The 22,107-nt window shown below is 43.9% G+C and overlaps 1 protein-coding gene across 1 annotated transcript; it reads right to left on the minus strand.

Annotated features, from left to right (window-relative positions):
• Nucleotides 1-1,402: 1,402 nt before the first annotated feature.
• On the minus strand, nt 1,403-20,570 carry LOC120821967 (serine/threonine-protein kinase TAO1). Its single transcript, XM_040181138.2, has 21 exons — nt 19,820-20,570; nt 13,997-14,257; nt 13,422-13,493; nt 11,813-11,914; nt 11,664-11,709; nt 11,402-11,498; nt 11,167-11,280; nt 10,691-10,782; nt 10,112-10,205; nt 9,899-9,980; nt 8,950-9,117; nt 8,551-8,757; nt 8,301-8,435; nt 7,692-7,928; nt 7,425-7,553; nt 6,862-6,945; nt 6,665-6,784; nt 6,309-6,548; nt 6,013-6,225; nt 5,289-5,471; nt 1,403-5,081 (listed from the first exon to the last, which is right to left on the minus strand). Exons 2-21 carry the CDS (start codon nt 14,126-14,128, stop codon nt 4,539-4,541), a joined length of 3,090 nt encoding a protein of 1,029 aa, XP_040037072.2. The 5' UTR covers nt 14,129-14,257; nt 19,820-20,570; the 3' UTR covers nt 1,403-4,538.
• Nucleotides 20,571-22,107: the final 1,537 nt, after the last annotated feature.

Genomic DNA, 22,107 nt, shown 5'->3' on the forward strand with positions numbered 1-22,107 from the left:
AAGGGCCGATTTTTTGCGGTTTCCACTCCTGAGGAGAATGTTTAATCTGTTTCGCTGCAAAGTGCTCCACTAAATGGGTCACGGACTGTCAGCAACTCACTGGTCTGTAACGAGGGGAGCATCGTTTCCTTTTCCTACAGGATTCCAAATGTACTGCTCCAATTGTTTTACTCCCATACTAGGACATAGAAGACGTACTTGGTAGTAAAATGACTTCTACTCAGAGTAAGTTAAACCTGAGATCAGGGAAACTCTTATGCGTTCTAGATAGAGAGGTAACTGAAACTGAGTCAATCACCATGGTAACAGACTCTGTGGACATAACCTGCTCGCTGGCAGGTTTACTATAAGAAACCCAGAGTTTCTACCGTCTCCTCCCACATGAAGAAAGCTGGTAGACATGGATTGCCCATTCCTACCAAATCCAATCGAAGCCTCAGTGATTCGAAATGCTTTACGTCGCGAGAGAGTCTTCCGACCCAGATTAGACGTTTTATCATTTCCAGAGGAATTTCTGTTAGAACGCTACCGCTTTTCCTCACAAGGTATCATTGATCTCACTAACATTCTCCGGCCGTATATCACCAACCTCACACACCGCGGACGTGCACTCACATCAGAGCAAATCTTGTGCATCGCGCTACGTTTTTTTTGCAAATGGTAGTTTTCTTTATAACATCAGGGATGCAGAGCACTTTGGCAAGGCAACAGTTTGTAGAGGTGTGAGGAAAGTTCCCCTCGCACTGAAACGCGTGTTTCCCGGACACAAACCTCAAAGAGGAATTCCACAGGATTGCAGGTGACTGATGTAGAAATCATATTATATTTTTTTTAATTATGATGTACATTCTGCTGCGACCTCAGAAGCTTAATTAGCTGTCATTTTGCAGGGCTTCCAAATGTGATAGGATGCATAGATGGGACACATATTCCTATTACTGCGCCTGCACTCGATGAAGGGGACTATGTGAATAGAAAATCCTTTCCCACAAAAGCAAAGTTTGGCTGAGCAGAACTCAATGTTTCTTTGTTTTTTAATTAGTATTTTAATGAGTGTTGGTGTAGGCTACAGCACATTTTAAATGAATTTGATAAGAGACACTTACACATTTTTGTGTACACTGGAATGCTTTATAATACTGATCAAGGGGGACACGTGATTTTTAGTGAATCAAGCTAAAACAATACGGCCGCAGAAAGGCTTCACACCTTTAAAATTCCATTTCCTAAAAGGTTAAAAAACGGGATTAAGGGTTTTAAAACTAGATTTATTACTTTTCAGAAAATGCAGCTTCAACAAAAGAGAGGTGATGCAGTTTAAACAAGAGGCTTGTGTCCAGAGTGCAGCTGTGTCAATTCACTGACTCACGCACCTCACACACAAAAACACAATGGGACAAAGAAATATTAAAATTACTTTATTACAGATCATTCTTTATCCAGTAGCCCTCTTCCAACAAAAAATAGTAATTACAAACAAAATATTACATTTATCCCCTAGACGTTATTTTATACATTTTTCTCTTCGCTATGCGACATTCATCTTTTTGCACAATCTATACAATTTAATACAGTTTAATAAAGGTCTCTGGATTACGGCGATAAAACAGCAAGATCCACCAAATGACAGGAGAGATAAAGGGAATACTGACTGAAACAGACTGTACAGAGACGTAACCCCGCCTCCAGCCTCCTTTCAACCAATGGCAACCGCCAGTCAGCGACACCGAGGGGCGTCACGGGAGCTTTAATCCGGTCCACCACTTGTGCAAGCAGTGCAACTGATCCCACTCAGTGTCCAAGGTCTGAAGCCAGACTCTCCGACCACCTCGTGCAACACACGGTGGGGATCTGCCACTCGTTTGGCCCCCTGCAGACACCTGAAGAACTAATGGCCATGGCTTAAAACCAAATAAAAACACTGCAGACCTGGAAAATGGTTTGATGAAAGATGTTGCAGAGAAAGATGGGACCACAAGATTCTGTTTGTTTTTCACTTTCTGGAAGTTAGCCAACACAGGCAAACAGGATTACAGATTCCGGGTGGTAAGATACAAGAAAAGGCCGATACTTGTGGAAATGCTTCGTGTACGACCACCACAAAAAGTCCAAATTGTATTTGTGGACCCAACACCCAAGACCTTTATATCAAAACAACAGATATATTTTCACTGTCTTGTGCAAGAATTTCTGTTGCACTAAACATTGTTTGTGCAGCCAAATGTTAAAATTTCCTAATTCTATAGGTCTTTATACCTTGAAATATTTCAGTTTTCTATGGTAGAACCTTGACCGTAGTCTTTTAAAAAACATTAAAAAAAAACTAAATAGACAGGACGAGTCACCTAAATCGGGTATCATACGGTCAATTAATTATAAGCAGCCATTGCAAAGGAAAAGGCTGCACCTCACCAGATCTCAAACTATGTGCAAAAAACATCCTCATTCAGCATTCAGCAAAAAGTGGCCCTTTTACTCGAGGCGATCGGACCCGGAGCGGCGCTGTTAACATTCCCACAGAACCCAGCGGCTGTTAATTCAATGTTCATGTGAATACCGCTGGTCCAAAAACCACATCACAACTACTTAATTTGTCTTTGATTTGTCAACGAGATTTCCATATTATCAAATTCAGAATATACAATATTAACAAGATTACTGTACATTCCACCTCTGAAAATCATACAATGCATAATGTCTGCATTTCACAATTAGACTTCCAACTTTATCTATTACTTTATTATAATCCTTTCTTATAACATTTATATAATAATACATATTCATGTTTTCTTCTCTCACTTAAAGAGCTCTTTCCGAACAGATCAGGGAGGGATGAAGACGAAACCGGGCTCAGGAAGAGGAGGAGGAGGAGGAGGGGGGGGCAAAGGTGGAGGGAATCAGGGAGGTTATTGGTCACAGCAGGACGTCGGGGGCCCCGGGTTTGGAGGGAGGGGTGGGTGAGGCAGAGCGGGATGTCGGACCAGAGGAGGTCGCAGGGTCATGGCAGCGGAGATCCCAGCATCACCGCCCATCGACCCAACGCGTCGCTCAGCAATCCCCAACCAGCAGAGGGCCGGTGATGCTCCCCTCATTCACAAATCAGGCAAACCATTGTTGCCCCAAAAAGGAATTCTGCCGTGTTGCTTATTTAAAACCAACCCAGGCAACATCTACTACGTGCATTATTATTAGAAAATTCAGATTTTTTTTTTTTTATTCATTTTTTTGTCTCAATCTCATTTTTTGTGTTTCTCCTGTTCATGCAATCATCAACCAAGTGCGTAAAAACTGTTTGACTGGGGAATAAAAATAAATAAATAAATGACTATTAAACGTATCTTTGTGTGTGAATGTGATCCATCAATTATTAAGTGCGAGTGTTTGACATCCAGCAGTGACGCTTTGCGCGAGTGTTGATCCACAGGCATCGCTGTCACCGAGCTACACGGCGCCAGATTGGACCAGAAAATGATCGCAAACGAGTGAGAGGTGAACATACTTTTGTGGTTGGGGGCTTCTGAAGTCCCATCCCTGTCATGAGGCTGAGATACGAGTGGGCGGCGCTCTGTGGAAACCCAAGAGCCAATGAGGCAGAGTATGCACGGATTCCCTTCTCTCCTCCAATCCAGCATTGAACTTGGCCCCGTTGTATTACCTGAACTTTCAATTAAAGTCTCTGGCACGGTCTTATTCAATACCTAACGGCATGTTGGCATGGATAATTCTAATGACACATCTGACGCTGCACCTTTGGCATCTGTGCACCCATTGCTAACTCATTCCAGTACAGCCCTGCTCACTTCATTCCACCGGTTAGATTCCCTCTCAGTCACTCAGACCTGAACCGAATTTTGCAACTTGGGACGTCTCTGTGCTAATTCTTTAAAGTTGGAGCTACCCACTTGTATTTAAAACACAATTTCTTCTTTTTCCGAACGCGTTCCAAAACGTTCTGATCTTAATCAGAACGCAATATTACCTCCTGCCTTCTCACCACAAGTGCACATGAACAGCAATATAAAAAAACGTTCCAAACTGTCAGGTGTCCGTCCTTAAATCTCAAGCTGTGAGTTATTTGAGGGAACACATTTTTAATGGGATTCTTAAAATGGCATAATTGATTGCAAAACATCTGAAAGCCTCGGGTCTACCCCTCACTCATATTAAACAGCATGCTGCAAACAGACTTGTGATAAAAACCTCCACTGTAGGTAATATGAAAACGCTGCCGTGGGTCTATGACAGCAGAAACGAACATGGCAAAACACATAAAAAAAGCTCTGACATACAGTAAAAATGACACTATTGCACAGTTGCATACTGCAAGTGGCCCTCAGCCAACTCAGCCTCGAGACTTTGGGGTTTCCACAGAACTGATGTAAGAGCTTTGGGGATGGGGGAGCAACTTTCTCAGTACTGTGCATCATGTGTCAAACACACTTGTGTCCCACAGTACATCTATGTGAAGAACACGTGTGGTGCATGCATATTGTGCGTCTGCGTGTCACCTCGGTTCTACTGCACGACAATTGTGTGTTCTATGTGTACGACAGATGGGATCCGTTGGAGATCTGAGAGGTGATGCTGGCGCTCCTGCTCATGCCCTGGTCATTTCTCCCCCCTGATGACGTCCTCCTCATGGCCTGTGGGCTATTCCTCACCCCTCCTGCGCCTCCCGCGCTCCCCCTCTGATTCCCTCCTCCAGGGTGATGGAGGCTCCAGGGCGGCGGGCCCCCAGCTAGCATGGGGTGACCCCAGGGCTGCTGTGAGCTGGAGCCTCCCTGGTGGTGATGACTGTGGTGGCCGCCTCCTCCGCCTCCGCCTCCACCTCCACCTCCACCTCCTCCTCCTCCTCCTCCTCCTCCTCCTCCGGACCAGTGGCCTCCCCCCTGAGCCCCCTGGCCACCTCCACCCCCCCAGCCGGCCTGGGAGTCGGACGCCAGGTTAGTGAGCACCATGTTGCTGAAGCCCAGCCGCATGGACTCAGAGTCAAAAGCCTCGATTTCTCGGGCCTGGCGCTCCAGCAGCGAGCGGATCCGCTCCAGGCGTTCGTTCTGCAGCGCCAGCATTTCCTCTTCAATCTGCAGAGACAAACAGTCAGCAGAGGAGTTAAATTCATCATTCATTGAGTGACCAAGGAAAAGTGTGTCATTGGTCTTCTTAGAAAGGATCCAGTCTTGTTTGAACAAAGAAAGATTAACCTCTCAAATGTTTTAGGTTACACCTAAAAACAAAATCAATGCAGCACACATTCTTGCACTGGACGGTGCAAGAATGGCCTCTCTTACTTTCTGCTCCAGCAGAGCTCTCCGCAGAGAGACCCTCTGCTCCAGCTCCCTCCGCTCCTTGTCGTGTTGAGCGTCCGTTTGCATCTTGATCTTGCTCTGGTACGCGTTGAGTAGCTCCAGCTCCTGCTGCAGCTGTCCCCTTAGAACCTGACACTCCGCCTCTTGGGCCTCGTCCAACCGCAGCTGAGGGCGAGTAGGTAGACGTGAAGATGGAATGGTAAAGCTATATGGAAGACCTTCTTTATTAACGCAGTCATTCTAGGCTCCATTTCAGTGAAATATCTCTCAGTTATGTCCCGAGAAAACAGCCATAAAAGCCATAAAACCAGAATAACTAGATTTCATCAGTCATCTGATGAAAGCTCAGTGACATTGGGCTCAATAACAATAATGTGCTCACTTTATTAGGTTCACCTGTTCTATTGCTTGTTAACACAAATTGCTTATCAGCTGCAACTCAATGCATTTAGGCATGTTGACGTGGTCAAGACAACTTGTTTGACAAAGTTCAAACAGAGCATCGGAATGGGGAAGAAAGGGGATCTAAGTGACTTTGAACGTGGCTTGGTAGTTGGTGCCAGACGGGCTGTCCGGAGTACGTCGCAAACTGCTGATCTACTGGAATTTTCAAATACAACCATCTCTAGCGTTTACAGAGAATGGTCAGCGAGAAAAATATCCAGTTGTTTGGACAAAAATGCCTTGTTGATCTTCGGGTACTTACGGCCTGCGTGGAGAGCATTTCGTTGATGGAGTGGTCGTACTGCTCGGCCAGGATGGCCAGCTTCCTGGTCTGCTCCTCCTTAAGCCTCTTGAGAACGGCCTTGTGATCGGACTTGGGCGTCGTCTCCAGCAGATGGTTTCTGAGGGCCTTGTACTGCCTGGTCTGGGTTTTACAAGTATCCTGGAACTGCTTTTTAATCTGAAGCTCCTTAGACTAGGAAACAAAAAAAGGTTGAGGGAAAGTGTGCAGAGGGGTCGGTTACATTTTTGTTCTTTTTTTAATACGAGTACACGTACCTTGAGGCTCTTCGGCTGCTGTCGGACCTCCAACACATGCTTGCGCCTCAGTTCCCTCTCCCTCCTCTTATTGTATTCCAGCTGGTTAGTGAGCTCCGTCTGGTGCTGGGTCCGAATCAGCTCTGCCCTCGCCCTCTGGATCGTCCCCAGGTGCCTGAACTCCAGCTCCTGCATCGACTCGTGATGTCTGAGCAGCATGGCATGCTCGAGGTCCTTCTGTGTCTGTCGTTTGTTAAGCTCCTAAAAAACAAAAGAGGAGGAGAAAATGCTGGTTGACAGCAATCAAATAAGTAAAATCACTCTAGAGACATTGGAGTGAGTGGTGGTGGCGGGTTTGTCTCGGTGTTACTAAGTACCTCTCTGGCCAGATCCTGCTCCACGTTGTGTCTGGCGATGAGGATCCTGCGTTTGAACCGTCGACACTCCAGCTCCAGGTACTGCCTCTGTCTCCTCAGCAGGTTGGCTTCCTCCTCCGCCTGGGAATCAACGCTGGTTAATATCGCGGATTCCACAGACGGTGTCAAGTGCAACATGTTGTTTGAGAGTTCCTCACCTGGAAGTGCTGGATGTTCTCTTTCTGTTTGGACAGCCACTCCTGCTTCTCTTTCTTGGGGGTGGACTGGTTCTCGCTCAGTTCCTGCAACACAGGTAATATTTTGCTTTCTTTCAGCATGTCAGGGCATTGCAATTACTGGGCCGTTATGATATTATAGACATTGACACAACGAGTAAATTTATTTATTACTCGCTCAGCAAAAAAGGCATCGGTGACTATTTGGTATTAATCTATTTGTTTAAACGCTTTTCTCAAGCAAAAGTGCAAAAAAAAACTACAGCAGAGGTACGCAAATCGTCGATGAGGATTTGTGGTTGTTTGTTGTATTAATTAAGTGAATATATTTGGCTTTTGGACCGATTGTCAAACAAGACAAGTCAACCAAGTCTGAAGACCTCGCCCTGGGCTTTAAAGAACTGTGATGGGTGATTCTGTTATTTTACTTGTACCAAAAGTATAATAAAAAGAGAAAAACGGTATCCCAACAAAGCAGAGTGAGTTCCAGGTGTTGACCTTGAAAACACTTACATATCCCCAATTATCTGTGTCAAGTGTGTCACCTCTTTGAGCTGCTCCTTGCGTAGTTTGTACTCCCGCTTCTGTGATTCCAAGAAGCTGCTGAGCTCCTTCTTCTGCTGCACCTGGATGTGCTGCTGGAACTTCTTCTCATCGTTGGTAAAAGTCTTCAGCTAAAGCAAACACCAACATCAAGTGGGACACAAAAAAAGCATTCGCTTCAGTTATCAGGACCTGCATTGAAAACATTCATGGTTAGCATTGACATCCCAGTACCAGTGGCCACTTCTATTTTTCCGTCGTTCACTTACGTCTTTGTCCAGGGCTGCTTGGTGTTTTTTGAGCAGCTTGTCCATCTCCTGGGTGAAGTTGTTCCTCTGACTCTCTAGCTCTTTGTCCAGCCTCAGCCTGTGCTCGTCCATCTCCCCTTTCAGCTTGTTCTCCAGGCCCATCAAGTGCTTCTGATGCTGCCGTCTCATGCGTTTGTATCCCGACATCTGCTCACGCAGCTCCGAGTCCTGCTCGTGTTCCTGCATCTCACGGGTCACCTGCAAGATAGATAGATACTTTATTGATCCCTCAGAGGGACATTTTGGATGTGGACGCAGGTGAGAACCAGCAGGGCCTCTTCTGGTTCAGATAATGTGAAACAGGTTATAAAAAATAAAAATCTGAGAGGGTGCTTTTTTTTTTTTTTTTTTTTTATACAGAAGGATGAAAACGTACTACTCCTCTGTGTAGAGGTATAACAGAAATGCTAAAAGACTTTAAGTACAATATTTCTAATATACTCAAACCTTTTGTCAAACATACAAAAGGATGTATGTTTATACACTAAATATATCCTCTCCGTTACAAACACACTAATAAATACAATTAGCAGGTGAGATGTATAGAGGCGTAAGCAGGTGTGTTCTTACGAGTGACGCCGTGCGTATAGTGGCAAAGTGCTCCCTGTTGCGGTAGTGCTTCCTGGGGGCCAGAGCTGGTGTGGGCTGAGGCTCAGAGGGGGGGCTGCTGGCTGCCTGCTCCTCAGAGAAACTCTCCTCTTCCTCCTGGTGACATGAGGCAGCAGAATAAACAGTTACTGTATTTCACGTTGAGGTGGTGGAAAAACCAAAGCGACGTGAGACAAAAGTATTCCAGAAATATATGTATATATCGACATACCGGTTTGAGGTGTATGACGGAGCTGTTGGACATGACTGTGTGGTCTCCCTCCATCAGGTCCAGCTCGCTGCGGCTGTCCTGGGCCGCTTCGTTCAGACTGTTGACGGAGCTGCTCTGGGAGCTGGCGCTGATGGACATGCTGGGAATGGACTGATTACTCCCAACACTGTTCACAGTTCCTGTCCGACCTCCGCCAGGCTCCAGATCCTGGAGACGGCAAGGAAAGAGCACAAAGAGAGACGGCAAGGGAGCAAGGAGAGAGAGGGACATGAATACAAACCAGTGCATGCTTGGTTATTTTTCAAAATGGTATAATTGCATAAATGGATTTCTGAACAAACAAATATTATTCTTGCAACGTAGCTTTAGCTTGATTTTCATAAAAATAAAAAAAGACACCTCGTCTCCGTCGGGGGCTTCTGCTGTGGGCCCGTTGTGGGCCTCCTGAAGGAGGATCTTCTTCATCTTGCGGTACTGCAGATTGTCCAGTTCTCGCACTGCGTCCTTGGTTCTCTGAATAAGATCCATCAACACAGAGTCTGGACGCTCACGCTGTAAAAACGCATGCTGGAGAGGAGGGGAACAGAGCATCATAAAAAGAGTCAACGAGGAAGAAGAAGAAGAAGACTGTTCTCAGCATTCTCAATAAGACAGGCAAAAATGTAAAAAGCCATGGGTTAAAAAAATGCAATGTAAGTCGCTTTGGATAAAAGTGTCAGATAAATGACCTGGAATAGAATGGAATGTAAAGACACATGGCACGGTCACTTCATGTGTACGGCTGTTTGTTTTACACTGCCAACATTAGTCAGGCTCAGTGATCAACGCAACCGGTGTAGTTTGGTTTGACATGCAGATGGCGGCTTATTATCAAAAGAAAAATTCAAGAATTTCCATTTGCAGTTTCCGTTGGGGCAGAGAACTGAAGAAAGTCTCATTGAGAAGCATTTAAACAGTGTGACGTTGAACATTGGAATACTAGAACGAGTATTAAATTACAGACATTGTGTAGTGTTTGCGTACCCTAAGGACAGCTTCCATTAGCAATAATGATGGCCCATTATGGCCTAAGTGACAGCTGCTAAGTTACTTTACAGTTGATGCAGAAGTCGCATCTCTTCAGTAGTTACATCTGTGTTCTTTACAAAAAAACAAGCTCCGTGTGTGCGACATGTTGTGGTTGTGTGCGTGCTTGTGTGAAATTGAAAGTAAATCAAAGTAGAAGCTTATGTGGTAGAGAAGCGAGCAGAGCAGACATCAGAGGGCTTTGTCAATCCTCCGTCTTGACAAACCGCCCCCGCTCTCTGTTCACGTGTTGGTCGTTCGTACGGCACGTTCGCTCACTCACCCCCAGCATGTCGTCAGAGTGTGGCCTGTCTTGGGGGATTTTCTGAAGGCAAGAATCGATGAAGTTTCTAAAGTAATCCGTCCTGAAACAAAGAGAGCGAGATGTAGTGTGAGACACGGATACCGACAGCCAGTCACTGAAGTAAGCATCTTAGTTGTAGGCGCAAAAAACAAAACATTAGCTGATACACATGTTTGTAGTGCGGCCTCTCACCATTCACTGGACAGCAGTCTGGGGCTCTCATTCTGCGCTATGTGGTATAAGGCACTCATCGCATTCATGTTAAACAAGGGAGGTTTCCTCTCAGCTGGAATAGAAATGACAAGTCACTGTGTGTATCCCTTCTCATTAAATCGGATATGTTACTATTGGTGAATGAGATCTATTCCTCTTCTGTCCATCCTGGGAGAGGGATCCCTCCTCTGTTGCTCTGCCTAAAGTGTGCTAATGTTTCGGGCTTAAGACAGAAGATGCCCGTTTGTGTACAGATTGTAAAACCCTCTGAGGCAAACGTTTTGCTGCCATGCTAAACAAATTGAATTACCTTTCCCAATTGCTGAATTAACATAACCTCTAATCAAAACCAAATCTTAGTCAGAAGTTAGTCACTGGCATTAGTTCTTGCACTCAAACACCTCATCAAAAGTCCTTTGTTTAGATCAGATAGCATGTCAGGATTTTGTAACCTTTGTACCTTCAGATTGTGTATACAAGTAGATTTTGCACTACGTTTAGGTTATTATTACCAAAGCTCCATTTTAAAAGATGAAATACACACATACGGTCACCAACCTAATTCTATACAGGTGATCCCTAAGGACCAGATATCCACTTTCCCGTCATACTGGCCCTCGTCCATAGCTAGAATCACCTCTGGGGCCATCCTTCATGTGGTAGCCGAGAGGAGAAGTAAATGTGAGAAATAGAAAAGAAATAAATTAGGTTAACAGTCAATTTAAAAAAAAATAAAAAGAGAGAAGACGTTAATGGATAAGCAGTCACAGTCGTACTGGGGTAATAATCATATTTATATTACTCTACTAACCAAAAGGCGACTTTATGGTTTTAAAATGAAATAGTTTTCCTGACTCATCTAAGCACTGAGGAAACGTAAAAACTCAAAGATGTCATCTCAATCCTGAGCAGACAACATATGAGATATGCAAATATAAGTAAATACCCTTTACCGTAAACCCATTTCACCAATCCATGATTCTCCAAATAGACTGTCAACATTTTACATTATACACTTTTTTATTTTGATTTACCAATACGGCGTTCCCACGAAGGAGTTGGCAGGTGAGGCAATGGAAGCCGAGCCAAAGTCTGCTAGTTTGACGAGCCCCGGCTCTGTGAGCAGAATGTTACCGGCCTTCACATCCCTGAAAGAGAGAAACGCACCGGCGTCAAAGCAAGGGAGAGCACGGGGGATGTGGAAGTGTTTACAGCCTGCTTACATGTCTCTAAAAAATAATGTTAGGTCATGTAAAAGAAACCGTTCACCTGTGGATCATATTGTGGGAATGGAGGTAGGCCAGGCCCTGCAGTGCACCATGCGTAATGGCAGCAATCTCTACTTCCTGCAACGGTTTTTTATGAACTGAAGGAGATAAAATAATTTGACATGAAAAAAAAAAAAAAAAAAAAATCAACAGGTGAAGACATCAATGTTCATGTATTTTTTTTCAGCCCTACATTTGATCTCCTGCGAAGGGGTCAAATCTGTTTGGCACGGACACAGAAACATGCAACACCTGCTGCTCACCTTCTAGCAGATCTGAGGCTGAGCCAAGACAGTACTCCATCACCAGCTAAAATAAAAATAAAGTCGTGAATAGCTACGCGTGGACACACAGATCTTTTTACATTGCAGAATGATGTAATCTTCCAGTTGTTACCAACTGTTGTTCTTACCCATGCTGTGTGCTCACGCAGGTAACAACCTTTGTATTCTATACTGTTTGGGTGCCGGATCCTCTGCAGGAACTTGACCTCTTTTATAATGTCCTGCCATTTCTGTTGGGAGAGAGAAGGGTCCATGGACGTAAAACATGCAATGCATCGCTTGGCTTCGTGCACCACAGGTGACCGTGTGCATGCGTGTGTGCGTGCGTGTGTGCAGTTAAGGGTCTTGCGGTGCAAATAGGAGTATGGTGGATCTCTTCAGAGATTATCTGTAATCTGATTATAGCTAATCTGAAATAACGCAGTGAACTGTGAGTAAACTGTATCTGGGACGACAACCCTGAAATCGAGTGCAGACGGGTGACCTTTAGCTATTTGATGTGAATATTCATTGCAGACATAAGCCTTCTGTTTGTTTCAAATAGAGAAGTAAGTATGCCGGCTGCTTGATGATGGATTGCATAATTCAGGACATTTTGTATTACCGTTTAAAATGTAATCATTAAAACCTTGTTTGATTATGTCCGTGTATTGCCAACGCACGCACCGGGGATTTTTCTTTTTAAGATGACTTTTTAAAAAGGGGAAGTTCCAGTGTCTTGCTGCTATCCACTGATTAAAGGATTACGGTGGTGGTTAGCCCTGAAGTAAGCAACAACTTAACCTGAGGGCAGACTGATCAATAAGGTCAACCAGCTTCTAAAACCAGGCTGGACGGCTGCACAAGACTCCTTAGTATTTATGTTTATTGTTGGGCTCTTTGCAGGTACTCAATTACAACACAGAAGATATACTGTGTGTGAATATATACACGAGTGAGATAATGATGATAATAATAATAATAATAATAAATGAAAACTGTGCATCAGTACTTTTTAACAATATCACAATAATACAGATAACCAGATACTTTTGGTCACATTAACCATGATATGATATTCTGACAGCATTTCATATCTGGTTGCAAATGTTAGTAGAAGATATACGTACTGCAATTCAAGATCCTGTACTGTCAGAATGTGGCACGGAAGGTGTGACCATGGACTGCATTTAAAAAGTAGACGTGGTCACTGTGATGTCAAGCATTGGTTTGAGGACGGCTGTTTTGAAACACCGAATTCTGCATTTTGGCCGCCACCATCTTGGCTTATTGCAAGCAGGAGGGACACGAGAGGGTGGAGCTAGATACAGCCGAATATGACGATATGCTCAATATATAACATGTTAGGATTAACTTTCATAAACTGAAAATCGAAAAAAAAAAAAAAAAAAGAGTTAAATGATGGTTGTAGAGTAAGATCATAAAGAAGCATATACGTCGTCTTTAACCCTAAAATGAACATTTTGTTTTGAAATAGTTCTAAAGATGACAATACTAATAATAAATCATTTTTGTCATCCACATCAATAAAATCAGTCATCATTATAAAGAAGGCATGTTGCTGCCGGAATATAAGAGAGTAGTTATTGGTAATAATAATTGATCAATGTTTCATTTTTAAAAACAGTTTTGAATAAAGAGTCATGGCATGTTTGTACTGTGTAAAAATGTATACATACATATACATGCACACACAGACACATGCATAAATGATACATAGAACTAATCTTTTCTCACCTCATTAGACTGTTTGCCATTGTAGGACATCTTTTTAATTGCCACCACTTCATTTGTGCGTGTATCCCGTGCCTTGGAAACAAAAAGTAAGTTGTGGGTTCACATCTCAAACATAGCATTCACTATATCTAATTCTCTCATCAAGGAATGGCGTTTTTGAAGACCTCGTGTACTTTCGTTAACCAAACTGTGTAGTGTAAAGAACAAAAGTTCATTCAGAAAAAGCTACTGCGAGTCACTTTACACATTAAAAACCTCCACTGTACTCAAACTGTTTGTGTTCCTTAATAAATTAGCAACACTTTGTATATCTAAGACAAACCCTGGCGCATTGGAATCCCACCAATGTACCTAAATAAAACAAACTATATATTGACTGCTATCTTTGATTGGCTAGTAAAGTAGACTTGAGTTGCAGTATCATTCATGGAGAGGAACACGGCAGCTAATCAAACAGCGATAAATCTGACATAATATTGATCACTTTAACTCCACTATGAGAGTAAAGTTCCCCTGTACTGAACTGATCATGACCGTGATGAAAACCAGTCAGCGTGAAGAGGAAGTTGCCGTACAAAGTAGACGGCTCCGAAGCTGCCATGGCCGATCTCCCGGAGGTCGGAGAAAAGCTTCTCTGGGTCGTCTTTGAAGAACAGCTCAGACACCTCCGGATCCTTCAGGCTCCCTGCCCTTACAGAGGAGGGCATCCTGCTTATTGTAGTCCCCTATGGCCCACGCAAAGGGGGACGGGACTATCTGAGTGCTGAGCTACGCCCCAAGCAGCTGACGATTCATCTGCAGTGGTTGCTGGGCCTAAGGAACCAGCACAAGGGCACCTACATGGACAAACGGGGGGTAGAGAGAGAGAGAGAGAGAGAGAGAGAGAGAGAACAGAGCTGTTAGCAAGGGCAAGAGAAAAAGAAAACCTGATCCAACACAGTATGAAGAAGAGTCCATGTGAAGTCAGTGAGGAGACTTTGACTTTGTAACACAAAACCAAATCTAAAGCACAATTGACTCAAAGACCCGCTTTATAAAAGCTTGATTTATTAGTCAACCATTGAGTAGATCTCAGACTATATAGATTATTGATTCATTGTTTAGAATAATATTTTTTTTTAATAATATTTTTTTTATAAGTGTCAATAACTTTGACTCTAACCTGTAATATGTTTGAGTTGTGGACAAAACAGCTAAGATGAAAAGGTTATCTTGGGCTTTGGGAAACGTTGAGCTACATTCACCATTTTAAGTCGACCCGCTAATTGACAATGAACATAATTGTAGTTGACAGTCCGATTTCCATCCATTCCAACCACAAGGACGACGTACTGCAAACTGCTTGAAGAAAGCGATGCGGTTTCTTCAGAAAGGTCACAGTCACACCATCAACTGCGGCCGAGTGCATCGGCTCAGATTGTTTTAGCAATTATTGCAGTAATGCAAGCTGGTGGATGACTGCGCGACGCAAATATCCCAGCTCACGGATCGATTTCACGTCCACCGCTATGAGGTAGCCTGCAGTAATGAGGGTTGGGCTGCATGGGATGATCAATCACAGGCCCTCACATCGGACTGTGTGCACGCTCTAAAAAGGAGTGGGAATCCGTTTTGCTCTAGTTAACTCATTTAACAGGCATGTAGGGAAATAATTGTGCACATTTCATCATAATTCTGAGTGCACGGATATTGCGCATTGTGTACTTCACCATACACGCTAAACTACTAAAGAGAGTTCCTTGGAATAATCTGGAGAAACCGTTAGAAATAGAAAAAGGCTATATTGGGTTAAAATACAAATCAGAATATCCACGCCCGGTTTACTGCTCTGATGTACATAAGCTGCTTGTTCAAATCATTCAATCATCATCGGCTTTTTTCTTAAAATTTACCAACATTTATTGCACACATTTCGAGCAAAAATACGCTGCGACCAGGTTGATTTTATATATATATATATAAATAAATAAAAAAAAAAAATATATATATATATATATATATATATATATAGGAACTTTCTTGTTTGACATTCTGGCTGGATGGTAAACATTCCTGACATGTACACCTAAAGAGCGTGAAGCTGAATACAAGCGCTCTCCTCTCCTGAACCTTTCCTATTAAAAGAGAACCACCAACACACAGCCTTAAAGAACTACTCCCCTTTTTTACAAGCTCACCTCGTTGTCTCGTCCTCAGCCGGGCAGAGGTCGTAAGTAACCCGCTTCACACCTAAACACAACTCATATGTCGGAGAGACAAGTGGGTGGGAAATAAACCAAGAGAGGCAACTTATCTTTGTGGATCTGCACAACACAGCTAACCTGGTGGCCCGCTGCAAAAACCACAGTGCTGCCGGATGTCACAAGGTTTGTCCTGATGAAATTATTATTAATTATTACTATTCAGCTGACTGAAAGAAGAAAAAAAAAAGTGAAACTTGTATACCAAGCTGCAATCACTTGACAACTAACATATTAACCATCCTAAACAAGGCTGTCATTTTTGTGTGAAAGGCAAAAAACCTTGAAAGAGTTAGACAGTAAAAAACTACTACAGAACTCAAAATGATTCATTTCTCAGCAAAGACCATACGGACTAAATAACAATCGGTTACAACACTAATGATGCACTAACAAAGCATGAACATCAGGAGGGACAAAGCAACGTTTTTAACGCGGTCAAAGCTTTACGTACTTCCCATCCATTCCTCGTGAAAATGTCTTTCCTGAATCAGCACGCTCTTTGGGGCAATATTAAGACATCCAAACAAAGAATCAGCTTTTAATCCAAACTAAATGTGACTCCTTAGTGCACTTACAAGGAGTAGAAAACAAAGCATTATGAACGATCCTCAGGTCTTCATTAGGTTGAATGGCGTAGGTTAATTAATTCATGTCTCTGTTAAACAGTGATTGCCCGTCTTGAATACTTTTTCAAACAATACCAATTATGAATATTTAGTTTATATTTCATGTTGCGTCATGATCTAAGAGGGATGCAGTGCAAATAACAATCGTGGTTCCTTCATTTGGTTTCCTGATGAAATGTATAATTCACCACCAATAACTCAAAGCATAACCAATTGAAAAAGTAAGTTATGCTAAAGGCGATGCTTTTCAGATTTACTCATATAACTTAACCACACCAGACTCGACTGAGGCGGAGTTTGCCTGTATGTACAATCAGGTATCTTTCATTCACTTCCCCCCCGCACAAAGTCATGAGACTGAATCTGGAAGAGACGGACTGGACTGCAAACCGTGCAAGCGCAGGATCACAAAGGACTGTGTGTTCAAGAAATGCCCCGAAAGTTGTTTTGCCTCACTGCTCGGGAAAATGGATTCCCTCTTTTTGTATTATGTGAATTGATTTCCTCTGCGCTGTAAAATCCCCAAAGGAGCCTAATGAAGGGGCAGCCAATACACCAAGCGGAGCAGCAAGGCGTGTCATGGAGGGGATGAGAAATAATCAAATACTTTATTGATCCCCATCGTTTAATTCTCTCAGCAGCACAGGTTCGGTCGCAGAGCAGCAGAAGCTTTCCGCCGATATATAATAAAATGTGGAGAGGATAGGTATACAAGAGGGGCACACAAAGGAAAAGCTGATTAAAACCCAGCCCCAAAACGTACATCATCCATCCTGGTTATTGTATGTTTTCGCTTGTTGAAATTGATAAGTACATAAAACCATTGATTATTATTAAATCAATCAAATGTGGCGCTTATTTGCTGTTTTACTTAGCACTCGACTTACTACGGCCCATTACGCCACCTTTTGGCATATTGTACTTTATCAACATCTCCCCTACTCTGGTTTCGCCCCACCTGCTGAGGCAGAACAACTCGTACCGTAGTGATTCTTAAAATACAATAAAGGTACATGGAGTTTCAAGCTTCAGCCTTAAGTGTCAACTAGAATAACCAATATCACCTGTGTGGGTGTGCAGTGCATTTACACCTTTTTACAAAACTGGAAACTCTGTGGAACTGTGGAAAATGATACATATTTACTATCATGCGCATTTTCAAAATGTCTTTTGGTAAGATGCTGGATGCTGAATTACTAAATAATTCAAAGTTGGAAGGCAGAGGGCGGATTAAACGACCATGTATCATCCATAACTGGTCCACATGAAATACTTCTGCTCTCTTGCTGTAAACTGGTAACAGAGTTCTTTTAACAATATCATGAAGACGTCCCTGCTTAAAAGACTATGAGCAAAATAAGCTATAAGCTGTATATCTTTAGAGACAAAGTTCATTTCAAGACTTACATGTGCGCCGTTGTTCAAATTGCTTTACATGAGACGCCACATTTCCAAGCCCCGGGACAGAGGGCGGGGTGTCTCTGCTCCTGCTCCCCACACCAATCACAGACTGTGGCTTTCACTGAGTGCAAGAATTGATAACAAGACACGCAGAGGGAGAGCCACGAATGAAGTGGCTCTGTTAGAACTCCACTATAGCGTAACATAGTAAAAGGTTGTGTGATTGAACACTGATGTTCCGAAAATAGAGTTGAGCACCTTCTATGTGGACCCTTTAACTTCAGAAAAATGGCAGACGGTGGATATTGTGTTGTTTGTGTGACCCCTCCTCACTTGTCTTCGTTATCTCGGCCTGATTCGTCAGTTATGTGATTTCTATCCAACTATTGAGCAGCCCACCTCAAATGAAGCCTGTGAGCTGATACTTACAGTCCTTTTAAGGAATAGTACCGTAACTTTATCATTTCACTTTCTTTTTCTGAATTGCCACATCCGCCCCTGTCTGTTTGTTTAGTTGACACTGGGAAAAGAGAAGACCGAAGAAGCCGTACAATCAGTAGGCTACATGAGGTCCATAGAATGTGAAAAAAAAAAGTTCTCGGCAGATCGTTTTGTGGGAACTTGTTCTGCAGTGGCCAATTTTCACCGGCCATCTCGGATCATTAGCGCGCAGCAAGCAGGGCAGGCTTTGCTCCAGTGTCTAATCCATTTTCCGTGGGAGACACTTTCATCCATTATGCAGTGTGCCCTTATCCCCCCCCATCCATAACAACACTGGCGAACAAGAAAATCTAACCTTGCGTGGGATTGTCACGCATCGCGGCGATCATCAGCCACCAGCTAGTCCTTAAAAATGAAGACGGATTCAAGTTCAAACCTACGAATTAACTGATGTTTTGAGACGCATGCAAAACAGGTAGGCATGAAGAGGTGTAACGTATCCGCACGGGTTACAGTGAGCATAGGAAGTGTGTGATAAACAGAGCAAGAGCACTAGTGATAAGCTGCAGGATGCAGGCTGCAAGGGTAACGTGGACAGTCTGTTCCTCTGTACAGAACAACAAAGACAGGACTGCAGTGCTAATGGAGGAACATAAACAGCAGTGTATAACAATACAGAGCATGTGTAGGTGTATCAGCCATCACGTCTTCAACATCACAGTTGACAGATCCCCGTTTCTGTTGCGTGAATGGCAACGTGAATCAGTCCTATTAAAAAAAACAGTTTGTGTTCAAATCGTTGTGTTGCAGATCCAGCGTGGCACGCATTAAGTTGGGCGCTAACAGATAAGCCGAGAAGAAGAGAAACACTATCCTGCCGGAGTGGTGTCCAGTGTTACGCAACATAAACACGGAAAACTGAGGAATGCGATTCACGTCGATGCACGAAAACCGCCATCGGCGACAGATGGATGCGCTCCTCGCCGCTTACACCACGACCATCGCAACGACTTTGTCGGGGCTCTCGTGGCCAACGATGCTTTGTAAAAAACAATGTCAGACGTCTTCGTACGACACACACACACACACACACACACACACACACACACACACACACACACACACACACACACACAGAGTCTTGACCGATGTCACCTACCGTCACACTGCTAGCTATCCGAACGCCCCCCCCTCCGGCCCCCGCAGATCAAACTTCCCAACAAAAAAACAAAAAAACAGACGCAATCACAGCAGACTTTCCCCTTAAAGTCCAGTCACAGTGCACGAAAACAAAACACCAGGGAGTGGCACTGCTCGCGGCGATAGTTACAGAAAGCGGATTAGCGAGCCAATGTTAGCCGGGGCTAACGCTCATCGGGCGAAGCCATCGTTGACGTTACCAGTATAGTTACAACACACCAGCCGCACGGCAGCGTTAGCTCGCTCGCCCTGCTCCCCGTCACCATGCGTGTGCTCTGCCGTTACGTTACGCTGTCAACGAGGCGAACAATGAGGAGAACTAAAATGCGTCGGTCCGACCGGCCGCACAAGTTGTGACAGCAACTTCTGGTTAGATAGTTAGTTAGCTAGCTAGCTGCCTAACTCGCGAACCCGTATTTAAATCACCGCAGCATGTTGTTGGAGGCGTCGTTAATTAGCACAGAGATAAAGTCAGCGACCGACTCACCTGCTTTAAATGAATCCACATAGGTCGAGCAGTGGGGTGTGGACGGGTGATTAATCCAGTCAGAGGATTTGGCTGACACTTAAATCACAGACGAGCGCAATGCAGTCCGTGCGAAATCAAAGTGTGAAATCGCAAGCTAACGCGTTGGCGATGCTAAACCGCTACTCTAACCACATACGGTCTCCCTGCACGACAAAGACGGCCACGGTGACTTCGAGTATAACGGTGGCTGAATTGTTCACTGACAGCAAATGACCGTTGTCTTTGTCGTACGTGCCGCTCTACCGCAGGAACAATTAGCGTTACATCAACGTAAAGCAACCTGGTGACGACAGCCAAGCGTCAACTGTCACAACGGCGCCGGCGAGCTAACGGCCAACAAGCTAGCAGCTAACGTTGGACGCCGTCTAGCAAAGTTTCCCACTTCAATAGACAGTTGCTCTAAAAAAAAATGGCGTCGACGAGAATCTCTTCCATTCCATTGTCGGTGGAATTAAACGAGCAAATCGGAAAAGCCGTAAATCGTAGCGGTGCAGTCGGCTTTCACTTGGGGGAGAGTACACGTGTGACAGTTGTGGAGTCTTGTTGACGCTGTATCCCACAGGGATAATGTACCCTCCCCTGATCTCCCCCAGTTCGGGACTGCTGTGCCATCCGGCAAATGCAAGTGTGGGTTTGTGGTCTGCACGGAGAGAGACAAACACACTGCTCATTGCATGTCAACACGTCGTGCGATTTGCATCACCCAGTATTGTACGTTCTCCTTGCTCTCTAACCTGATTAACAGGTCCCGTCTTAATCCGGAGGCTACTATGAATAGCCGTTAAACTAACGTTGAAAACTGTGTGTCCCACCGCAAAGACAGATACTCTCGAGATGTCAGGGCTGGTTGTTCATGGAACCACAACGTGCGGATCATCAGTCCTTGACCGTGATGAGAAGATGGTGTCAGTGGGTCGGAACACCATAGTTTCTTCCAGTAACAGTAACAGTGTCAAAACAACGCAGTGCAATGGTGTAGTGACATTTAACTACGATGCTATTAGATTAGATCCTGCTCTAACCTATGAAATCATATGGTGCGTACAGTACCGCATCGACCTGGCGTGAAATGACATGGCCATTTTTATATGAATTAAAAGTTAAAATGGACATATGGCAGAATGTGCCATCGTTTCAGGGGAGCCCACCACACCTGTCCCAAACAGTTCCCAAACAGTTTGGCAGTTGCCATACATCCATTGTTGTTTCACTGTCACTTTTACACCATGTGATGTGATAGCATCAGGGAAGCGTGCGTTTGTGTTGCTAAAGCCCTTGTTTATTCCCCATAGAAATACATTTTATTAGGGTGTTCTGGTTATAGCATGATCATGTCAGCATAGAGGGGACACCACGTCCGAAAGGATTAAACACGTAACCGCAATCTGCATGCAGAAAATATAGGATACATGCAATGTGCATGGCAGGAAAGGGGTTAAAGATGGGCATTCCACAACAGCCTGCAAGCCGAGGAACCAATCAGCTGACAGAACGGGGCTCAGCGGGCTGCGATTGGTTTCCCGGTAGCCGTGTTGTCATGATGATGGGAATCGGGTCCTGTCTATGTGGTCTGTATCCAGGCACAGAAGTACCCTGAAGCACAATGACACGGATGGACACGCAACTTTCACACACGCATTCACGTGTATGAATGTATAATGTTCATGCATGAATCCCAAAATATAACAATGGTTGTTTATTCAAACGAGGATCTGAACATATTCTGCTTGTTTACAAATGTCACATGAAGCATCCTTCTCACTTGTGCGCTCTGAAGATGCATGTTGACAAGTATTCGCTTGGTATAGAAGAGTGCGTTAAATCATGGGAGTTTTAACACGTGATCATTTATCAGCCCTAAGCCTATATGTCAGGACTGAACAAGAGCAGTTCGGTGTTTTGAGGCATTTCTAGAAAATAATCATGTCCATTTAACTTTTCATCCTCATGTTCTGTCTATTTTGATCAGTTTTCCAAGATATTTCCTGTAGTTAAGGGCTATACCCAAATTGCACTCTTTGTCTTTTTTGTTTCATCGCTCCCACCGTCTTCTACTACCACATGAGGGAATCCATCTCACGGTTTTGGTAAGTCAGAGATTTATACACATTATTTTTCTGAGATATTTGGCCAGTAGTAAGCATTTGGTTATGTCTTGGCAAATTATAGGTTGTCTTTTACTGCAGGCATTAGACAGGTTAGATAGATACAAAAGACCTATTTCATACAATAATATCACCGAAACA

Source organism: Gasterosteus aculeatus, chromosome 7 (genome assembly GCF_964276395.1).
Source record: "Gasterosteus aculeatus chromosome 7, fGasAcu3.hap1.1, whole genome shotgun sequence".
Classification (NCBI taxonomy): Eukaryota; Metazoa; Chordata; class Actinopteri; order Perciformes; family Gasterosteidae; genus Gasterosteus; species Gasterosteus aculeatus.

Bases quoted from the DNA above. Each gene is read 5' to 3' on its own strand.
- LOC120821967 (XM_040181138.2), bottom strand. From the start codon at position 14,128: ATGCCCTCCTCTGTAAGGGCAGGGAGCCTGAAGGATCCGGAGGTGTCT. The intron at 13,494-13,996 runs GTACGGCAACTT...TTTGTTTCCAAG, and splicing joins GCTTCGGAGCCGTCTACTTT to GCACGGGATACACGCACAAA. The intron at 8,758-8,949 runs GTGTCTTTTTTT...TGCCGTCTCCAG, and splicing joins AAGCCCCCGACGGAGACGAG to GATCTGGAGCCTGGCGGAGG.